The sequence below is a fragment of the Lissotriton vulgaris genome, chromosome 12 (assembly GCF_964263255.1).
Source record: "Lissotriton vulgaris chromosome 12, aLisVul1.2, whole genome shotgun sequence".
In the NCBI taxonomy this organism is placed as follows: domain Eukaryota; kingdom Metazoa; phylum Chordata; class Amphibia; order Caudata; family Salamandridae; genus Lissotriton; species Lissotriton vulgaris.
In genome coordinates, this window is record NC_141700.1 from 754,020,675 (window position 1) to 754,044,438 (window position 23,764).

Sequence of the window (23,764 nt, forward strand, 5' to 3'; positions counted from 1 at the left end):
CAATTCACCCGCTGGGAGGTGTATATCGCCCCGGCTGTGTCTCTACCCAGACCACGCTTAATTGCCCAATGACTAGCATCACCCGCCTCTGTCTACTGCCCCTCCCATCGACTGAGCTCATCCCACCCCAGATGTCATGAGCCGTAGTGGCCCCGCCCCACACGTCACTGAGCTGTCCCCTTTCGGCACCAGAAAGGCTGTGCCCGTCTCTTACACCCCTGAGTTCGCCCGACACCCCCTCCAGTCCTGGGCAGCCTCGCTTCAGCCGCTTTCACTCACTACTAGGGCTTTTAGGCGCCCGCCCCCTGCATGGGCCTGTCAGTGCCCCCCTCCCCGCCAGCTCCACTGTCGTCAGTGGCAACCGAGGATTAATAGCCTCTTCCAGCCCCCAGGACAACCTGTCCCTGAGTCCTAGTGAGCGCATGCGGTGCCTGGCGGTTCTTCGCCCCTAGCTGTACTCGCCCCCACGTGCACAGAGTCTGGCCTGTCCACTGATTGTCCCCAGTACCAGCACTGCAAAGCGGCCTGGGGTCTGGACTTCGGAAGACCACTCCTGCCGATTCTGGGACTCAAACATGAATGAGTCCCTTAAAGAGAGCAAACAGGCCCTGCAACAAACAATGTAAAGTTTAAAAGGTACAAACATTGCACTGGCCAAACTCCTAGCTGTGAACAGGATTTTGAGTATAATTTGGTATAATATTAAAAATGCCATTCACGTGACCTGAGACATAACAAAGTAATGCCCATGGGCAAAATAGTTTTTATATAGCATATGGACCCTCCGCAATAATGTAGAACTGTTTCTCAGGCGTATCTGAACCGAACACCGTAAACAACCAGGCTTGTGTGTGTTTGACGTTCCTAACCCGACATTTCAATTGTGTTTTTATATGTGCCCTGACAACACAAAACCAAAAATGTCTGGATGTAAAGAATAATGTAACAGGTACTCATGTGAAGCCCTCCAATACCTTCGGGTTGAGGTTGCGCTATATAAAACTGCCACCCCCCAAAAAAAGTTGAGATCTATTCTACATTGTGATTGTGGGGGGGGGGGAGAGTTGTGGCTGCAAGCTCCCTAGGCCCATGTTTGCTAAACTGCATATGTACTTGAGGCTGTATTATAGAAAGTGCTCTGGAAGTGCAAGGTACACATGTGCTTAATTTCTGCCACCCCTGGGTCACTTTGGTTTTGCAGAACGGCACCACAGATGATTGCAAAGCCCCTTCTGTAACACAGATCATGCAGGGGCTATAGGTGCGTTGGTGTGATATCAAAGGGGTGGGGTTCCATCATATGCATGGGTACATGGACCCCATGGAAATGCCTCTTTTGTCTTTGAGCCCACACCAAATTAAAGAGCCAGGTGCAGTGTCAAAGAGGCCATCAGGAGGCGCACTAATTATTTGCCACCCAGAGTTTGGGCACAGACAGTGTGTCCTCCAAGAATGCCCCTTAAAAGGGCGAAAAGGTGTCTCACTGACTCCCTTCAGGCAGGCACAGTCATTCACTACACCCTTCTGCAGGGGGGTCACTCTTTCAAACGCAGGCCTGGTTGCTGCCAGCACGATGAAAGGGTGAAAGAAAGAAAAATAGGGAGAAAGGGGTAAAAAGAGGGGTGAAAGGAAGGTTGAAAGAGAAGAAAGATTAATTGAAGGAAGAATAGAAGGAAGGAGGAAAAGAAGGAAGGAAGGGTGAGAGGAAGGAAGGTGAAAGTAAAAAAGAATGAAAGGGGAGAGTGAAAGAAAGGGTGAAAGGGAGGGTGAAAGAAAGAAAGGGTGAAAAATTGAAAGAGAAACGATGAATGGAAGGGAGATTAACAGGAAACGTGAAAAGAAAGGTTAAAGAGTGAACTAATCAAAGGGAAAAATAATGGATAGATATAAATTGAATTTATAGGTGGTTGTATGGTAGGATGGAGGGAGGGGTGAAGGAATGAATGGGTGAAAATGATGGATTAACAGATGGAAGAAATTATTTGATTGTTTCAATTAAAAACAAGCATTGGCATAGCCAATAGGTCTCGCCTTTGGGACCTTATAAGTGCTTAGCCATGCAACAGTTAATGTTGTTGCACCAAGGCTATTGTGCTGCATAACTAAACACTTATAAGGTACCAAAGGCGAGGCCTATTGGCTATGCCAATGCTTGTTTAGGACTTGTGCCCTGTTTATCGTGAATATTGGGGCCTGTCGTCCAGGCGTATTACCAACTTTTGATCACATATGCCTTTTGCTGGTGCAGATGTGACCAGAAATACCAGGCCAGTTGTATAGCCATTGTGGTTAATATCATAAGTACAGAGCCACTTGTAATAGGGCCATAACTGGTTGAGGATACAAGCTGGTCTTTTAAGCATAGCATAGAATAGCTGCGGCCTTTCTTAAACATCTCACAAGAGGGCAGCATTTCTCTATAATCAGTAGACCCAGCGATCGGAGAGCGTAAACGGCAAAGTCTCGAGTCACAAACTTTTTCGCAATCACCCAATTTTCAGAACGACAAACTTTCGCGATCCCCTTTATTGGGTAAGCGGGTTTTTAAATGTGACTAAATCACAGTGTGGACGTGGTAGGCACTTGTCCTATATATTTTCCATGGAAATGGCCATGAAAATTGCACCCACCTTTTTACTGATAAAACTGCATTGCACGCAGATGTTAATGTGCGGAACTCGGGTTTCTTTGAATATTTATAATTTTTATGCACCACCAAGTAAAATGTCTTTATTTCATACACAGGCACAATTTATAAATGACCTCTGCCTCACTAGAAATCAATGGGAAAAATCCGCTCCCACAATTTGTTTTGAAAATCTCTCACTTTTCTAATTTAAAATGTTGGCATGTATGTTACTTGCTTTGATTCTATTAAAATCTGTTTAAATTACACTTCAGAGCTTGAAAAATGGGGCCTCATTTCTGCTTCCCTAACTGCTGAATGTGTACATTTTATTTACAGGTATTTACATTTTGTTGGGTGTTACAACATTTACATTCTACAGCCTTTCTTACAGCCTTTTCATTCACACTCCCAATACCCCAGCACGATTGTCACATCATTTTCTTTACTTTCTTTCTCTGGCTGCAAAGTGAGAGGAGTTTGTAAAGACCAGCCCTCATTAAAAAAAATAAGCTGCCATTTGTCAGAAGACATAGCTTGACATTTGATCTCAGTCTTTTAAGCGCAGCAAATGTGACAAGATAAATACAGAATTTAAAGACATCTTTATTTTTTGATTGGACTTCTGTGATCCACCAAAAATCAGCTGGCGATGCACCATTGGGTCCTGCACTGAGGGCCTCCTTATGGGGTCCCTTATAATTCTCAAGGGCCAGTAACAGCAGGTTGAACAAAACACAATGGGTAAAATGACATTATAGCTAGATGTTGGAATGAGAACCAAGCTAACATCAAAAAACAAAACAAGCACTGAAACACAACAGTTATAGTTCAGTGAACGCACTATATTATTCCCCCCTTAAAATGCACTGTTTGTGACCTCACATATCACATCACTCATGATCATTGTCATCACTATTTATATTTAAATAACCACATTGTGGAAATGACTAATGAGAGCAACCAATGATTCTGACAATGCTGCAGGCTTTGTGAACGAGGTGTAACGTAAATGGTTGTGTGCTCTTATGAGCTTGTCTGTAAGCTTTGAAGGATACAAAAGAAGTTGGATATTTCAGAAGTGAAGCACAGCTCAGAGATGCCATTATCTATGTACATATATTGACCCAAAGAAGTGGGAATAGCTCACTTGTGGACATTGGGCCTCTGAACATAATTGAACAGACCCTTTGTTTAACTTTAGCTGTCAAGGGCTGAAGGCTGAGCAAGTAGGGTGTTGGGTAAGCATGGCGCGATGCGTGTAGGACCTGGCTACATGTGAGTCCCTGTGACAAACTCCCTCTTCGCATGATCAAAGGCCATGTGTAGTGAGGACTGGTCACATGTGGAGGGTTGGGAACAGGATGTGCAAATAGGGCACGCACCCCGCCCAAGCCCTATAGTATGTTGGATGTAGGGTCTGGTGTGACACCAGGCCTTGCAGACCAACCAACGTTTCTGTATGGTGGGAGTTAGCCGCATGTGGAGGGGTGGCAGCAGATCCTTGCCACAAGCTAAACCCTGTGTCAGAATTGTCTTATATATGGCTGACGATCATGCGCAATGGAGGTTTGATGATTTAGGAGGGTTGGATACAGGGCCTTGTCGGAGCCTAGGTACGGAGTACAAGTCCTGATGTAGATTAGATGCAGAGTCTGATTAGAAGCTGTGTCTGGACTGTTGTGTGATGTCATGAACAATATCATTCAACATGTCATGAGTGATGTAACGTGAGGTCATAAACAGTGCATGATGCGGGTGAAAGTTACAGTTACTTAACTAAATTCTAACTAGCGTATTTCATTGTTTATTTTTTAACATTAGCTCATGTCTGACTCCAAGACTTAACTATAAGATTACTTTGACTGTATTCTTTTCAGTGAAAGGCCATTGTTTTCTTTTTTAATGTATGCCAAGGTCTTTAGTACCTAATCTAATTATAACGTCATTTTAACCTTTGTTTTTTCAGTGAATATGTAAATATACTTGTCTTCTAAAATGTTACTGTTTTAAAATGAGGGCGCTGCTAATTGACAGAGAAGATGGGCAAGACAAGTAAACAGATGAGGAAAGGGGATTCTGGGCTTATGACAACATCTCTCCTCTTAACTATTTTTCTGCCCATTTAGAAATAAATTATACATCAAATTACTTAAAACCCATATTTTTTCTCACATTTTAACCTCCCATGAGCATCTCAATTCTCATTTACTTCAACCTGTTCGACAGGAAAGGCTTTAAATTCAGCAGCGCCTATTCCAATAAAATGGGGTCCATATGTGCCACACTTTAGTCTTGAATACAAAATGTTAGCACTCTAGTTGTTCATTAGAACACTATGTAAGGTGCAGCAGAACATTGGGGAAGCAACTGACTGGCTACTACTGTTCTTGCAAGTAGATGCTTTACTCAGAATACACAGCGCCTTGATGCCCTTGGGCTAAGTTAGCGCTTTAAAAGTCTTATATTCATTCATTCATTCATTCAGAATATCAGACTTTGTTGTCACTGGATGAGGAAGATAGTGTCATTTTGTAGGCAATGTGTTCTCATTTTAGCTTCTGGAAACCTTGCATAACCTCCATGAGAAAATCATGAGGGAAAACTTTTTTCTCTAAAACATGTTTATCAAATCCCTGGAAAGTGTCAGATCACCTTAAATACTCCAGAATTCCTAAAATGAGTTGAACACCACCAATAAATGATTCATATTGTAACTAAAATCTGTTATTACCCTTTATATGTGTTCCTGTTTGTGACCCTCAAAAGCAGGTTTCACTACAGTGCATATCAATGGAGACCATATAAAATCTTTCTCAACATATTGGTCATGTTGTAAACAGCCAATTTGAATCGACCAGTCCCCTTTAAATTGACCAATCAGAGCATATCTGGACACCAACAGTCTACATATATCTACCTTTTCAACCTCTTCATGTCCAACACAAGCCCCTCTTTAAATGCTAATTTCTTGAAAACAGTTGAAGGAATTTACATGAAATCATAAAATGCATGCTTTGTGAGTAACGTTCTAACTATTGGCTAAATATGGTGTAATTCTAGTCAGGAATTTTTTCTGGATTGTACAGCAATGTTTCCAATGGGAATTAACATGGGAAATTGTACTGTTGGGAACCCCTACCCCTTTTTCTTGACCTTCACTTGATAGATCAGTGTGGAACTTTCAATGAAAGAACCAATGTCTATGAACTCTTATTAGAGGGTTCTTGCAGATTCGTCAAACTGTGCCAAAGTTATTAAGTGAAACACAATTACAATCTTCCCAGGGAACCAATGACCTTATCTCGGTCCTCCCTAAAGTAGGGAAAGAACCTGCCCTCTGTGGTAGCTACTGCTCCATTCCCTCATTAACGCGGATGTTAAAAGTTTGGCCAGCATCCTGCCTACATGCCCCAAGAAGGTCCTTCCCTCCCTCGTCTACCAGTCAAAAGTGGGGTTTGTCCCCTTCTACTCATCTTGCAACCACTTGCGGACTCTTGCTCATTCTGTATGGTCAGTGGTGGACCTGCTAGAGTAAGCTATGGCTTTGTCTTTGGATGCTGAAAAGGCCTTTGTCACGATAGACTAGGACTACCTGTCTGCAGCGCTCCAGAAATTTGGCTTTGATACAGGCTTCATCTCCAAAGTGTGTTGGCTATATACCTCCCCACGGTGCAGGTAAATTATGGTGGCTATCTCTCTGACCCATTCCCAGTTCACCAGGGAACGCGGCAGGGCTGCCCTCTCTCCCCTCTGCTCTTCCTCCTTGCCATGGAGACCCTGGCGGCGGCCTTACATCAGTCGGATCAGACTTTGGACATTCCTGTCCTGGTGGACCTTCTAGATCGTAATTCTATGCAGAAGCTAATTTGCTTACTCTCTCGGCCCTGCCCTCTTCCATCCCCGTGGTTCTGGAAACCATTGAAGCATGTACTGCTGTATCTAGTTACAAAGTCAACAGGGGTACCAGCGATGCCCTCCCACTCTCGAGTGTTACCACCTGTGCCGCCATTGCTGGATTCTCGTTTCAATGGAAGGCAGATTGGCTCAAATACCTGGGCATCTATGTCAACAGGGGCCTGGAGCGAATGATAGAGTCCAACGTCGACCCTCTCATGGAACATATATGTCTCAACTTTGATAAGTGGTCACACGTGACCCTATCCCTGTGGTGCCGCGCGCCAGTGGTGAAAAGGGTGGCCATCCCCCGCTTCACCTACATACTGGATATACTCCCCCTGCTGACGCCTCTCTTGAAACTCTGACAAGTGGACAAGGCCATCAAGGCCTTTGTCTTGGGGTCAGCGAGGGCCTGATTAGCCATTAAGTAACTTATCGTCCACAGGGGGTCTGGGCCTCCTGTCTGTGGAGCATTATTGTGTGGCTCTCCAGCTGGCGCAGTTGGCATTCATGCATACCCAGGTTCGAGATTCCCTATTATGGGTGACAATAGAAAACTGTCTCATCCATGGTTCGCCGGGGCTGCTCTCCCTCTACCTACCCTATCCGCTGGTGCAGGAGCACTAAACCCAATGGTCAAGGCAAAGTACAGAACCTGGGTGCGAGCCCACAATACTCCTCTCAGTATCAAATTGTCTAAACATGATTGTAGACAGTGCATTATATATTTGCTCACATGAGCGTTAATGTTTCTTTGCAGTTTGCATAAATTGAATTTTGGCAAACGAGTGATTGAGGGCTCACATGAGCATTATTGTGAACAATATTAAGTTGAGTGTAGTAAGCTCACTTGAGCTATACTTAAGACGCAAAAATCAGCGTATTAAAAATTGTCAATTAAGTTTTATTGCGGTTGGAAGAAAAGCACGAAAACGACCATGACACTGTAAATATTTTGCACGTTGTTTTAGAATCTAAACAGAGTGTGCATTTGTATTATATAAGCACAATGACATTTGAATGTTTATTAGGTGTAAATTCAGAATGGTAACTTCCAAAGTATGGTTAAAAACTACGAGTCTGTTTTTCAGGTTTATTTTTGTAGTTGCAATGCAATTACACGTCATGAATTGTTTCAAAAATGGCCGCGTTTTAGAATCCAGTTTACCAGTGAGCAAGACTGCTTGGCAGTTGAAACGCGTTTGGTAGCCGCGAAATAAAAGAATAAAAATCGCACACAGCGTCGTCATCTTTTGTGGTGAGATTACAAGACTCGGCTCGAGGAGTCAATTCGGCGACGCAACTCTCGATATGGTGTGGCAGAGGATGCTCAAATAACACAGTGTTATATGTATGTATATATATATATATATATATATTTATATATATATATATATATTTATATATGCCAAACGAAGATTCCCAAAAATTAAAGGCACCTCACACGGCATGTGTTCGTTCCTTTATTCGGCAGGGCAGCATTGCATACCACCTCGGGAACGCTGTTAAAAACATTCTGCCATAGAAATCCCAACACGTTTCTGGCATCATCGCCCTTGTTCACAGGAAATGGCTAGCAGAAATGTGGCGGCATGATTTCTCTCGCTTTAATTGTAATTAGAGTCCTGCCCACATGGCGCATTGCAAAGTGCATAATGGTTTTTTGTAGTTCTTCAATTCATTTTACCACACTTGGTGCCGCTACATTGGTTTCCTTTGTCAATAAACAACCACAGTGGGTAACTGCGCTGTCCCAAAGTTGCTGACATGCTAAGTAGAAATCCTATATATGTATGTATGTATATATATATATATATATATATATATATATATATATATATATATATCCACAATTGTCGCTCAACATTGACGCCCTCATCACCAGGTTCTTCATTTGTTGTGGCACAAACGGGCAATACTTTCACTTCTTTTCCTCTTGCCTAACGCATTTCGGACTGCCAATATGACAAGTGCGGCTATGTCTAGGGACAATTGTGCAGGCACGGCCCGTGCAGGGCGTTATACCGGGACGGTGACGTTAGGCAGGGGAAGGTCAGGGTGGGGGGTTGTAAAATGCGGGACATGGACCATTAGAGGTAAGTACAGAAGAAAAAAAAACGAATTGTGTTGCCCCCGCTGCATCACATTTGGCGAAGTACCTGGGGACAATTGTAGAGAAATAAATAAATAAATACACACACATATATATATACATATCTATATATAAAAAAAGATATATATATATATATATAGATAGATAGATAGATATAGATATAGATATAGATACAGATATAGTGAAGTTAACTTTTACTGGAAAAAATAATTATGACAGTATTCGGTTGTGATTGGCTGTGACAAGATGTTATACTTGCTCATAAACAGCTATAACTAAAGAAAAACTAGATGGGAAATGATATACTAGATGGAAAAATGCTTACAGATATACAAAGATTGGAAATCCAAAGCCATCAAGTAACTTAGTATGTTGGTGGTTTATTTACCACCCATCCATCCACCCATGCCCTCATTCATTAGCCCATATATCCATTCATTAATCAATGTATTTATTCACCGACCCCCACATTCATTGAATTGCTCTAGCAGTCTTCATTCACTCATCCATAAATGAGTTAATTCACCCAGCTTACATTCACTCATTCATGCTTCCACTGATAAATTCATTCATTCCCCCACTCATGCTTTCTTGTCCAGTGATGCTACCTTCGGGAAGCGTTTAAACATCTCCATTGTCACGTTGATTTTCTTGTGTTTTTGCGTTTCGTAGATAATATTTCGACCTAGAGGTGTATTCTCCTTCGTCACTATTAGCCAATCAGATGCGTTGCAACACTGCTTCATAATCGACCTGTGGGGAAAGTAAATATCCAATTTTAAAACATGTATTACTGAGGCTAACCCATTATTAAGCGTTCCCAATTTTTATGGTTGAGAGCACCAAGACACAGATAAATGAAGTACCAGATTCACAAAACAAACCTCACCCTACAGATACCATCATAGAGAAAACTACCTTTCTAAGCTAAATTTGTGAATAAAAAGTGCCAGGGCTCTGGTCAGGCCTCTGCAGCTTGTGCCACCCATTGCCCCAGCCAATGCTGCCAATTGCAGTAACAACACAACTCCAAACCACCACACTCCTACAAGTGTGACAATTCGGACTATTCCAGGCTTTAAGAATGGCTTGGGAGGCAGGTAATAGTCATTTGTAATGTATATTGAATTAATAATTAACTGTTGTTGTGGCCATCTCTAAATTAGCCAGACAGCGCCACCATGTGGCAGACTGTCACATGCACCAGTGTTGACAATTAAGCGCAGGTGCCAACCATCGGAAGTTACAGGCTCAAATCAAGCACTGCCACATTTAACCCTATTCAGAAAACCCAAAGGCATACGTTGCGGTCATTTAACCTGGTGGCTTACCAGCCTCTGCCTATGTTTCAAAATCCTTCATGTGTTTGGGATCTGCATGTCCAAGGTTAAGTATTTTGTGACGTTTTAGTGAAAACATGTTTCTTTTTCTTTACAGTCACATGAAAAACAATGTTATGCTTACCTCACAAGCACACAAAATTGGCAGGGCTCCATACGTTTTGCCACACCTCCTACATCTGTGACACCAAGGATCCGATGTATGAAATTCTGATCGCAATTTACCGCTTGTAAATTGAGACCAGTATTTTTCCGACCAGTGTGGAATTCTGAAATTCAACCTATGTATTCAATTCTCAGTTCATAAAGTTCTGAATAGCAGTGGGATGCAATCTGACCTTTGCATTTGTCACCCCGAGTGGGACGGGTATGCTCAGACGTGAGTCCCGTGCTCTCCATGGCACTGGATTCAAGATAGCCTGGCTGATGAGGATTATGAATCCGAAACCGGTCCCAGGATGCTTGATTCCGGTCCAGGGAAGACATGGCTTGGCAGTTCGGGCTGGACTGATCCCATGAGGCACAGGGTCAGGGCACAAGTTCTAAAAAAAGAAGTGGGGGGACGCTGTCACCGGAAGTGACGTCACAACAGGAAGTGAGCAGCGTGCTGTGAGCTCCGATCTCGCCCCAGAGAGGCCAAAAAGTGAAGTCCAGCAGTTTAGCAGGGGGGGCGGCGCCACACAGTAAAATAAGTGGGGGACGCCGTCCACCCGCGTGGTACCCCGACTTGAGCCCTGCACATGGTCAATACTGATTTGCATATGGCCACGTCTGAACTGGGGTAGTGTGGTGAGAAAAATAACGATGGATTAAACCCAGATCTGTGACTGGGGGTGAATGTTTTGCCATTGTGCAACATTCCATCCATCAAGTGTTGTTTTTGCATGCAATCTGACCTTCCTGATTAATGGTTATGAAGTAGATCGCAAATTGTGACTCAGTGAAATTGGTGGCCATTATGTCAACATTGCCCCAGACCAAGGAAAGGCGCTGTCTATGCAGCACGGCACAGGCAGCATGCTGCGCTTCTTACTGAAAGCATAAAATATTGAAAAAAAAGTTTGCCGAGCCACGCCTTTATTTTATTCAGCGCCACTCGACAAACTCTTTTTGGGCATTATGCAAGCCCAGCCTAGCCCCACTCCAAGCAAAGGCGCGGTTTGCCAAACTAACATTTTCCAATATTTCATGCTTTTAATAAGCAATTTAACAACAAATTTAATTAAAAAAGAAAATCAAAAATATCCCACCTCAGTGTCATGTTTCTGGGATATGAGTTGTCCAGTGAAGGCAAAAGCCTGGCAGCACATCTTTTAGAAAAATGCGGCTGCTCCAACCTCCAATGACGCTGAAAAGACTACAATCCATTTTAAGATTCCTGAATTTTGTCAGAACATACATTTTGGACTACGGAGAATGAGTAAAACCATTCTACGATTTAATCAGACCTGATTTTTCAATCAACCGCTAGACACAGGAATACACAAACATTTTACGTTTTGTACAAGCTGATACAATAGCTTCCAAACATTTACACACATGTGTAAACACAACAAATTTGGTGATCCGTGTAGTCGCTGGACCATCCGGTTACACCGACATTACTTTCAGTGAAGCTGATACAGAAACCCAAGGCATACAAATCACATTTTTACTCCAACGTTGAAATGCGTTTTGCACCCACTGAGAAAATTCTCACAGTGGTACCGACTTTTTTAGTGCGAGAGAGAGCACTGGCTCAGGAAAGTGAATAGTTGTCCTTACCCCAGTACCGACCTCAGAGGCAAATACTAAAGCTGGTATACCAAATGCCAAAGCATTACATCAATGATGAAGTCAATGGGCTAACTCTCTCACTGCAACAGATGTAGACTACAGATTTGTTTCTATATTACAAACCCAAGCATGCCTGCATTCTGAACAAGAATATCTTCTGCTGAATTGAATGATGCCTCTAGATCAATATGAATACATCATTTATACCAAGGGATCTGCTCAGACTTCCGTAGGGACACCAAACCAATATTCTGCAACATGCACAATCGTAAAGGGGTGAATGCATGACAAAAAACTATGTCCTGAAAAAACACACACTCAGTCCCTAGGGGACTCACGTTTTGAGAACTGGCAGCACTTAACACACTTCAGTGAGTATATTCTAGATACCATGATACGTAATGGTTCTTTTAATTCATCAGATCCCAATTGGAAGTGATGGTTGGTTTCTTCTGGACACAAATGGTTGTCAATCTAGATTCCTGGGCAACATGGAAGGGTTTAGGATCAATAGGCCTGATCAGCGATATATACAATCCTCTGGGCCCATAGGAATGAATGGGGAGGTATTCCTTAATTGCGAATTGCAATTTGCGATTCGCAATTAAGGAATATGTAGGATTCGCTAAATTTATTGCAAATCCTACATACATAGCATTTTGTGATTCTCAAATAGCAATCCGCAAAAAATCGCTATTTGAGAATCGCAAAATGACTTTTACTTTTTTTTAATACATATGGCCCATTATCATCTAAAATGTATTCACTCTACAACATAGTGTCTTCTGCAATTGACATAATATAGCAAGCCATGTCTATTTTGCAGCATGGACAGTAACAGCCACGGTCCATTGTAATACTTAGCTGGACGCTGCAAACACTACATTCTGTCCATGAGCTGTGACGTTACATCAATAGTACGAGTCTGTTTTCTGGATATGATCTAATGGAAAGACAGATAGTAATGGCACACAGTGATGTAAAATGTACCTTGTTGTACATTGAAACAGTAGACCAATTACCTTTCACCGTGGCAGAGACACCTTCCACAGACTAGATTATCCATGGTTACATTACCCTACCAGTCATGGCTTTCCTATTCCTATATTGTCTACAATTCCAAAATGTAGGCAGATACGAAGATCTAGGGGAAGGCTATGAGCATGGAACTGGGAATTACCATTCAGGTTTAGATACAGGAATGGTGACACAGACGTTTTTCTTAGAGGTTCTGACTGTGAGGATGCTTTAAGCAGGTCCTTAGTTTGCAAAGACATTTCTCTTCATGGGGTATGCAATATCTCAGTTGCAAACTTGTCCTGTTTTCTGAAAGGGTCTCCGCCTGCCATGCTTCATCCGGTTTTCAAGCTGCTCTTGAATGGAAGCTATTTGATGCTGAATAATCAAGGTTGCTGTGGAATGGAACTGGGCATCTCTTATCTGGTAACAGTTAATTCCACTGTCACTTGTTGCACTCAAGTACTGTTTCCACCTGCCCATACAGTTAGGGAGGCAATGCTATGGTCTTCGATAATTGTTTCCAACTTATGCTTTGATTCTTTGAGTAAACTGAAAGCTATGGTTTTTCAAAAAAGATGTGGCCTTAACTTCAGCCAGAGAGACGTTTGAGTTGCAGGTTGCAAGGTCCTGGTCTGAGATTCAGACATTATTCCACACTAACTTCCCGCTGAATTTCGGGGAGCTGGTCCACCATATCTTTAATATGTCTGATGCAATGTGAATAGTGGATATTTTTTAAAACATATCGGCACTGGACTGATTAGCACCGTTCAGACGATGTTGTCCTGCTACTTGACCTGATCTTAAGTTTTCTGCTCCGCAATGGACGTCTCAGTTCAACTCTGAATGGAAACAGCACTGCTTATGCTGCGGTGCTGTGAGCGCATGGTACACTGCTTTGGCATACCTCAGCTTCGAGAACTAAATACGCACTGGTTCTTGTCCTTCAAACCTATTTGGCTTTACTGTGTACAACATAAAGTCCACTGTCTGCTTTGCAGCCACAAATGTTTATTGGATCTGCACCACAGGACACTGATGGACCCCTTAAAGGCCCATGGGTAATGTTGTCCCAAGCGTATTCCATTGCTGATGAATGCATTCTTCGAGTCACCCGGAGATGCTTTGGCTGCTAGTGAAATGGACACTGGCTCTACAATTCACTTACCGGATGCAGTCCCTCCCTCAGCGGCTGCTGTGGGAACTGGATGGAATCACCTTTACTCCATAAAGCTGCTTTGAGGTGCGTCTCTGGGAACATCGTTTGCAGTTGTGGGCAACAGCAATGTTGCGTCGGAACACATAAAACAATTGGCTTTTTCAGTGTGGTGGAAACCATTTGGTGTGATTTTCAAACAAAATGAATCAAAACAGCTTCTGTTTTATTTTTCTAGGCACAATGAATTTCTGAGTGCTTGGGATTTCAAATAGTATAATGATTTTTGAAGGCTTTTAAAAGGAAGCTTGCTTTTAGATGATTTTAAAAGTGGTTTTAGACCTTTTTTTCCAATTTCATTCTGGCATTCTGGCTTTTAGATAGCTTTTATATATTGGCCTAAGTATGAGGAGTGAGTGTTATATGCCCGGGCTAGGCCCAAGTAGCCAAGAGCCTCATTTTTTAATTTGTCCTAATTTTCACAATAACATTTCTGCTGTGACCTTTTGCACATAGCTGCGTGCACGACAATGGTTGATTAGTTTCCCTGAAACTACTTTGTTAACACATCTAGCTTTGCACAACATTATCTTGATGCCTCGAACATCATGTACAATGCCCTTTTACGCACTATATACAACTGTTGTTCTCTTCTTCCAAGGGGTGACAGGACTATCTACGTATCCATAACATCACTAATCTATATGCACATCGCAAGGCTGCTTCCATTATAAATAGGGCTCCTGGTTTTATGGTATTTTTTGCCATTTCCGTCTGTATTTATCCATATTTAATTTGTGGGAATTTTTACTGTATTTATCCACATTTATTTTTGCCACAAGCAAAAGACGACGCTACAGCTAGTATTTTTCCACATTTATTTAAATTGACAATGCACACATGTGCTCGGGTGTTATGTGAGGGCATTGCCACCGTCAATTTACATGATGTTTCATTTTAATTAAACATGCTGTGCTGCTTACTAAAAGCATAAAATATTGGATAAAAGTTTGGCGCGCCTATTCTTGTTTAACAGAATCATCCCAGAGTGTGCTGTGGCCAAGGCTCTTTGAAGAAAAGTTTGAGGGCAGGGATGAGGTGCTCGCTGCCAGGTATATGGGGGGGTCGCTAGCCTGATGCAGGGCAGGTAGGAGACAGTATGAAAACCGCATCTGAGGTTACAGCACAGCGGAAATGCGTCCAGTGCTGGATTACTGTCACTGCACCCAATGTCAGTGTATTTTGCTACTGACGTTCCTTAAGGAAAACAATGTTGTGGTTTGAGAACCCAATGTGTGTCAGCAGAAAGCATAAGTGTGTGTAATATCACCCACCGATGTTTCACCTGAGGAACATTTCGTTTATTGCAATCCGAGTCACTCACATTCCAAATAAACAATTCTGCTGTCCTGTGTAAAAGGCAGCTATTTACGTTTCGGTGTTTAAGCCACTGAGCACAAAGGGGTCCTGTAGACACTGCCCGCAGTCGGGTGTCTTCCAGCCATAGGCAGAGTGGAGATGGGGTGATAACAAAGCCTCGTTAGCAAGTGAATGGTATTTTTAAAGACCTGTGAAGTACTCGGCTGCGGCTATGTGTGTGCCTGGGAAGCTGTTTCAGCTTGGGCTGACACACACGAAGGAGGTGAGGTGGGGCTGCTCTTTGCGCCAAATGGTTGTTGCGCGCCTGGTGGGAGAGATGGCCCCACTGTGCAACCTGGGAACTTGTACAATCCATGCTAATGAGGTCTGATCACTTGGAAACTAGTCAGCGCAATGTGAGTGCTTGGCATGGATGTTTTGACTAGTTTGCAAAACAAGGCAGGGGAGACAGCTACTACTGATCTGTACATTCATCCTCACAGTTCGACCGAATAGAACACTAATCCCCTCCAGCAGAGCCCTAGCCAAGCCAAGCAATTGATTGAAATTCCTCAAAATGGATTCCCTCATCCATGCAAGCAGCTACTGCCCTCCGAGGTCTCCCCTCTCGTAAATTGACGGTGGCAATGCCCTCACATAACACCCGAGCACATGTGTGCATTGTCAATTTAAATAAATGTGGAAAAATACTAGCTGTAGCGTCGTCTTTTGCTTGTGGCAAAAATAAATGTGGATAAATACAGTAAAAATTCCCACAAATTAAATATGGATAAATACAGACGGAAATGGCAAAAAATACCATAAAACCAGGAGCCCTATTTATAATGGAAGCAGCCTTGCGATGTGCATATAGATTAGTGATGTTATGGATACGTAGATAGTCCTGTCACCCCTTGGAAGAAGAGAACAACAGTTGTACATAGTGCGTAAAAGGGCATTGTACATGATGTTCGAGGCATCAAGATAATGTTGTGCAAAGCTAGATGTGTTAACAAAGTAGTTTCAGGGAAACTAATCAACCATTGTCGTGCACGCAGCTATGTGCAAAAGGTCACAGCAGAAATGTTATTGTGAAAATTAGGACAAATTAAAAAATGAGGCTCTTGGCTACTTGGGCCTAGCCCGGGCATATAACACTCACTCCTCATACTTAGGCCAATATATAAAAGCTATCTAAAAGCCAGAATGCCAGAATGAAATTGGAAAAAAAGGTCTAAAACCACTTTTAAAATCATCTAAAAGCAAGCTTCCTTTTAAAAGCCTTCAAAAATCATTATACTATTTGAAATCCCAAGCACTCAGAAATTCATTGTGCCTAGAAAAATAAAACAGAAGCTGTTTTGATTTGATGCCCACTCCTGCACATATGAATGTTTAACGGACTCTGGAATGAGGTCAGAGAAAGCAGGTAAAATTACTGTTTCTCCCATTGGGCACTTCATTACAAGCTCAGGCTGCCAATCCTTTTGAGCCAAAAGAATATCGTAGCCATAGGTCAGATTCTTCCGTAAGAGAGCCTTGATGTTTCTGGGTATGTCCCATTCTAGTTGGAGTGTAATTTCGTATAAAGGATGGGGGACACTCACACTAGTATCAGGTGTTTCCCCCGTGATATATTCACTCAGCGCTACTACCACCAGATAATCCATCAGGTTCCAGCAAGCTATTGTGACCTCTGCTGCGCTGTCCAGCATCATCACTGTCCATTCCCCATTTAGAAGCAGAATCCTCAGTAGCCTGCTACCTTCTTCTTTTTGAATTGAGGTTTAGGGGTATTTTGTTTGTCTTCTTTACAGAGGTAGTCTGAAGTGCGATTGGTTTCCCTTTTCGGCTTCACGCACTATTCCAATCTGTGCTATGACCGCCCACCTCTCTCCGAACGTGTATCAGATGAACCCTGAGAGGAACGTGTATCAGTATTGTGATACCTGTCAGGCTTTCTAAAATGATCACAGTTTCTCAAATTGTATTTTTTTTCAGTGGCTTCCTGTTGAGGACCCCAACCCGAGATTGTGTCTTATTTTGTTTATTTTTTTGTTCATTGGCCCATTTCTTCTTGGAAGTATCGGTGCTTAGTTAGCCTTCTCAGAATTACAGGTCTGGCTCTAAAATTATTCTTTGATAATTTTAGGCAATTGAAGCTCCTGCTGAGCAGGAGTGAATTCCCTCAGGCATTGCTGTATAGCCATTGCAACTGCTTCCTCCTTTATGTTACTAAACATTATGGTTGATAAAACCGTGGCAAAATAGCTCATTAGTTTCATCCCCAACCCAGGGCAGATGCTGCCATGTACTCATTCTGTACGTGTCTGAGTTAAAAAGGCCATTGAAGGGGATCCATGAGTTCTGGTGTAAACTGCAGCGTAAACTGTACCCTAAGTGGCATAATCGTCCACCCCGGGAGCAATTTTCCCATTGGCAAGAAAATTGTTAATATTCTGTGTTTTTCCTGCGGGTCCATATGGGGGAAATCTGCTTCAAGCTGACTTGTTTTCTCTGCTATCCAGAACTGAATTTGCTACTGACTGCTGGGAACCTTTCCTATAACGGCATTCAGTGTTTGAGGGCTGATACCCATAGTGGCCAATTGTGGTTGTGCACAATGATCAGTCCACGTAGGGTTAACTATCAGTGGTTGCCTAATGTACTTAGTGAGATTTCTGTAAATCTTTACTAGATCTTTGTATAGTGTTGTTATTTCTGCTGTATCTAAATCATCAAGATTAGGATGTGGTGTATAAGCAGCTAGGACTGGCCAGTCCGCTCCTTCTTTACTGAGCAGATCAAGTCTCACATTTTCTTCTGTATTGGGTAGCATTTAAACCAATTTATTTGTAATAGGTAAGTTAACAGAATTTATATGTCCACACATCAAAAGTATTCTTCTGGTGTTTCATCTTCAATATAAGTATGAAACAACTGTAAGCATGCATCCGTAGCCACGAATTTCACCCGAGAATAGAGTACCTCTGTTCTGAATGCTTGCTCTGCCTCGACCACGAAGGTAAAGTCCCCACCCTTTGCCGGGGAGGCTGTACTGTAATAATTTCATAGTAACTGCAAATCTGCAATTTTCTGTAATATTTAGTCTAACTGCTTTTTCTTAGATATTCTCACCTTGTTCAGTCCTTGTCAAAAGAAAAAGGAATTACTTAAATGAATTTATGGGGATAGGGTTAGCACAATGTGGGAAAACTTTTATTCTACAAGCTGGAATAACCTACAGCCAATACATGGGGAATACCTAGTCAGCTGGGGTGGATTTCCCTTCCCACCAAAAGCTCAGCTGCAGTACTCATCTAGATCAATAAATAAGAACACAACCAATGTTGGTGGCGCCATGTCGTGTAGTTCCTACCAATCCGTGGAATATGCATTTTTGTTGGACAACATAAACTTTGGGCGAAGTGCTGTGACTGATTCTGGGCACCCCAGCAGGATATGTTGGCCTAGAGAACAGCTATCTCACAGAGCAACCGTAAGCCCCCCTAATATTACCAGGCATCAAAAGGTTTCCGGCAACCACTGAACATGACCACCCTGACCCCTCAGGGATCGTGGAAACGGATCAGGACCTTTCGCTCAGTCACTTGTGCTTACTTGTGCTCAGAGAAACATACAGAAAACAGTGGGAGGTTTTCAATATATTTATAGAATACATGTGCTGTGATAATCAGTAGACAGAAGCAGATGAACGTGATTACAAGCACCAAGAGTGTAAATAGTAGATATAGCTCTACCATGGTGCAAAAACAGCGTATATATGCAAGCATATAAACAAGGCATCAATCAGGTGTACTCCTACTGTGCAAACCCTACTCTGGGTGTATCTAGAGCGTGTGTAGGTGTAAAGCCAAGAATCCCTCCAAGGAACGATCCAACCCCATAACTTGGGGGGAGAGAATGTAGGAGCCCGTCTTGGTCACGAAGTTGGCACACCCCATCACGGAGATGTCTGACTGAACATGGTCTCAGCATGCAGGGACCCTCGGTGTCAGGTGAAGTGCCTCCTCCGCTAATCTTTTGGGATGCTCTTGCCCATCCTGGTCACAAACTTGGCTCACCCCCTCACGGAGATGTCAGCTAATCTTTTGGGATGCTCTTAATTTATAATAGAAAGCAGCCTTGGGATGTGCTTATAGATCAGCTATGTTATGGATATGTAGACAGCCCTGGGATGAAGATAGAATGACATTTGCACATAGTTCATAGAAGGGCCTTGTACATTATGTTTGAGGCTTCATGATAATGTTGTGTGAAGCTAGATGTGTAAACCAAGCAGTTTCAGAGAAACAAATCCAACATTGTTGTGCATGCAAATATGTGCAAAAGATAACAGCATAAATATTATTGTGAAACATAGGACAATGTAAGAAATGAGCCAGTTTGCTACATGGGCCTAGCCTGGGCACATAACAGTAGAAGGGGAAAGAAAGTGGCAGCAAAGGGATACCCACATTTTATTAGATCCTGTAAAGACCACCATCCGCACCGACACCCTGCTCGCCTGGACCAACATAAACGACGACTACACCATCAAAATCATGAACACCATCCACTCCCGATCTCCGTAAGACCCATGCCCACACCACATCTTCAACAAAGCCTTCACCCCCATCGCACCCCAGCTCCAGAAAGCCATCAACATCTCCTTCGAGACAGCAACCTTCTTGGTGAGCTGGAAGCACGCCGAGATCAACGCCCTACTCAAAAAACACAAGGCTGACCCCAAGGACCTCAAGAACTTCCATCCCTCGTTCCCGGCGAAGGTCATCGAGAAGACAGTCAACAGACAACTGACCCCCTACCTTGAGGAGAACAGCATCCTGGACCTATCCCAGTCCGGGTCCTGCAGCAACCACAGCACCGAAACTGCACTCATCGCCATCACCAACGACATTAGAGCCCTACTGGACAACGCAGAAACCGTGGCCCTCATCCTCCTGGACCTGACAGCCACCTTTAACACTGTTTAGGATCCAAGACTAGGCTCTGGACTGGACCATCTCCTTCCTCTCCGGCAGAACCCAGAGCATCCGCCTTCCCCTTCCCACTCCGCAGCCACCAAGATCATCTGCCGCGTACCCCAGGGCTCATCCCTCAGCCCGACGTTGTTCAACATCTACATGGCACCGCTCGCCCACGTCGCCCAAATGCATGACTTCAACATCATCTCATACGCCGATGACACCCAGCTGATCCTCTCCCTCACCAAGGACCCCCTCACCTCCAAAACCAACCTCCACGAAGGAATGAAAGACGTCACCGAGTAGATGAAGAACAGCCGACTGAAGCTAAATTCGGACAAGACTGAAGTCCTCATCCTCGGCTCCACCCCCTAGATCTGGGACGACTCCTAGTGGCCGACCGCACTGGGATCAGCCCCAACACCCATCGAACATGCTCGCAACCTAGGGTTCATCCTCGACTACACTCTCTCCATGACAAAGCAGGTCAATGCCGTCTCGTCCTCCTGCTTCAACATCCTCCACATGCTCCGCAACACCCTCGCCATACTCCTACAGCAGACCCACGACCTGCTAACCTTCAGAAAACTCCTCAAGACCTGGCTAATCAAGTAGTAGCAGTACCCCCGCCACTCACCCAGCACCTTGAGACCCTCACGGGTAAGTAGTGTGCTCTATAAATGTTCTGATTGATTGATGTTTGGTGATTTCAAGGAATTTTATACTCAGTATCCCGAGAACCTAGAGGTTCAAAAGCTACTTTATGATGAGACACTCCTGCAAAATCAGGGAGATTTGCATTGTCTGTAAAGGTAGATAATGCCTTGTTTTGTATTGCATGTAGTACTTTAGGAGCAGTGTCGATGTTAGGGGTGTGATTCACAAAGGTACATTTACACATGTAGATTTACTCTTGTAAATCTGCTTCTCCACAACATGTGTAAATCTAAAAAATGTTTTGCCGTTCACCATTTCTGAGTGTAGATTTACACCTAGGTATGGACCCTCTGGTTGAGCTTCCTACAATAGGATTTACAAGTGTAAAGTTACTAAAAGTTACTTTTCACAGATCGGTGGCGATCTCACACCGTGGGGAGATCTCGCAGTGGGAAAGTATAGGTAAAAAAATATTAATGTGGGAAGTATCCTGAGAAGGTGGGGCCAGGACTACATCCCCCAGGGCACTTCAAGAAAGCATGGGACTTTTTTCACGCCAGTCATGTGCTTAAGATTGCCGGCTCTTTTTCCATAGCGCAGGACGCATCCTGAGAAGGTGGGGGCAGGACTCCAAGCCCCAGTACACCACAAGAAGGAGCTGGACTGTTTGCGCGCCAGCCGGGTGCTTTAAATTGCTCGCTCTTCTCCCAAAGAAAACCTTGAAAGAAGATATGTGGGAGCGTCTATTAACAACCTGCAGTACCGGGGATGCTAGTGTTTTTTTGGTAAAAAGTTCATGGGAAGCAGCCTTGCTCTACCCTACCTGATGACATGGGTTAAACCAGTACTTCAATCCATTGGGTAGCACACTTAAAGATATGCATTAGATGTGGACTGGCTCTCAGATGTCAACAATGCCTCTCAATCGTTTCCAGTAAGTATAACATTTGAACTGGAGAAGGTAGGATCTGCCATCTAAACCAACCCCTCTATAAAGCACCAGGGTCTGATAGGGTCCCCATGGATCTTTATAAGGCTAATATCTTACTTTGGGCTCCCTTATTAACTAACACCTTAAATGCAACTACTTCACCTAATATTCCTAACTCATGGAAAACTGCAGTCATTGTAACTGTTTTTAAAAAGGGTAGTAGGCAGGATCCAGCTTTCTATAGACCCGTTTCTCTCTTGCATTCTGATGTTAAAATCATGGGTCGGACAATTCTACAATGTATTGAAGACTGGACCTAACTTAACAACATTCTTTGCCTAGCCCAATATGGTGTTTTAAGCAGGTGGGGGAAATATGGAACAATGCCTGAACCTAAATCTGATAACTGGAGGGGAGAAGTTGTAGCCTTAAGTCAAGAGCGGTCGACCTCAAAGTCTCGGTAAGGACGCTCAACATCCTGTGATTCAGGGCAAATCACTTAACTCCTTGGACACTCATGACGAGCTCAGCTCGTCATGGTGTACACCACCATACACTCATGACGAGCTGAGCTCGTCATGAACAATGGGAAAATCAAATGTCCAGCAAGGGAGGAAAATAACGCTAGCATCGATGTGGTTAATCTCCCTGTGCCTAGAAACATGAATTTGTCCCTCTGTAATGAAACTGGTGCTCATGTAAAGCGCTCTGATACCCCATGTCTTCAAGTCTAAGTTGCGCTATATAAAACTCTAAAAAATATATGTTGTAGCCAGGAAGGGACCCATCTATCAAGCATTCATGGACCTAAGTAGTGCTTTCGATCAGGTCAACATATCAAGTTATGGAGTGTTTTAGCTGATCTTGGGTTGCCCCAGACATTGATTGACTTCCTGCGTGCCCTCCATACAGATGTTAACGCATCGGTTAGATATGGTTTGGGAGGGGATTGTAAGGATTCCTTTTGCTTTCCTCAGGGGGTTAGGCAAGGATGTATTTTAGCACCTATTGTATTTTTATTATATATCAACAGTTTGAATTATTTTTTGGCAGCCAATGTCAAGGACATGTCTAAGGTAAAATCCACAGATGTGCCATCTTTTCGTCATGCAGACGGTGCAGTGCTACTCTCTCACACCCGAGTGGCCTTAAGGGTCTTATTTGTTAAGTTTATGGATGATCTGAGGCAGGATACCAATATAGCCAAAACACATTATATGACTTGTGGAAGGCAGACCAGGAAATCAAGACCTATCACTATTAAGGGGAAGGTTATTTCTAGTTTGGCAGACTTTTCCTATTTAGGGGTTACCTCTGACCAAAATAATAGTTGGATACCCTTTCTTGCGAACCAATGTCACATTTCAATTAAGCTTGTGGATCCCGCTTTATGTTTGCATCTACAGTGGGTAGTAAACACACTCGCCCGTTGCAAATATATAATGCCGCTATTTTAGGGTATGGCAATTGCTTTAGTATTCAGCTAGAAGAAAATCGCTTTTCTATCTGATTCTTAGGCCTGGGTCTTACCAGCTAATGCTATTTTATGCACAATGAGCTGTATCTTGATTGTGCTGTGAACCTTGCTAAACTTGCCCTGTTGGTCTTGTGGATTGCAGTGTTTAGTGGTGAGCATACTGCTCTAAACAGGGATGTAATCGCGGATTGTCTTTGGTGTGAACATGGTCACACACTCCTGTGGCCTAACTACATTCGATGTATTGCCAAGTCCTTGGGTCGCCCTGAGCTATTCTCAGCTCCTCAACTGCTAAATAAAGGAGTTTGGAAGATAATGAAAGATTGGTTTCTAAAAGGTCCTAAGGAGGATAGAGAGAACATGGCCCTGGAGAAACCAACTCTGAGGGCTCTTCTGTCATTGAAAACAATCGCTGGCCCTG

The 23,764-nt window shown here is 43.3% G+C and overlaps 1 protein-coding gene across 2 annotated transcripts in view; it reads right to left on the reverse strand.

Moving 5' to 3' along the window:
• Positions 1-23,764, reverse strand: part of LOC147678591 (alpha-2,8-sialyltransferase 8E-like) — a 123,766-nt gene that overhangs the window by 49,042 nt on the left and 50,960 nt on the right. For both annotated transcript variants that reach the window (XM_086946609.1, XM_086946608.1), the window contains exon 4: positions 9,248-9,392. In XM_086946609.1, coding sequence (XP_086802735.1) covers positions 9,248-9,392 — 145 coding nt within the window. The remainder of the gene's footprint in view (positions 1-9,247; positions 9,393-23,764) is intronic.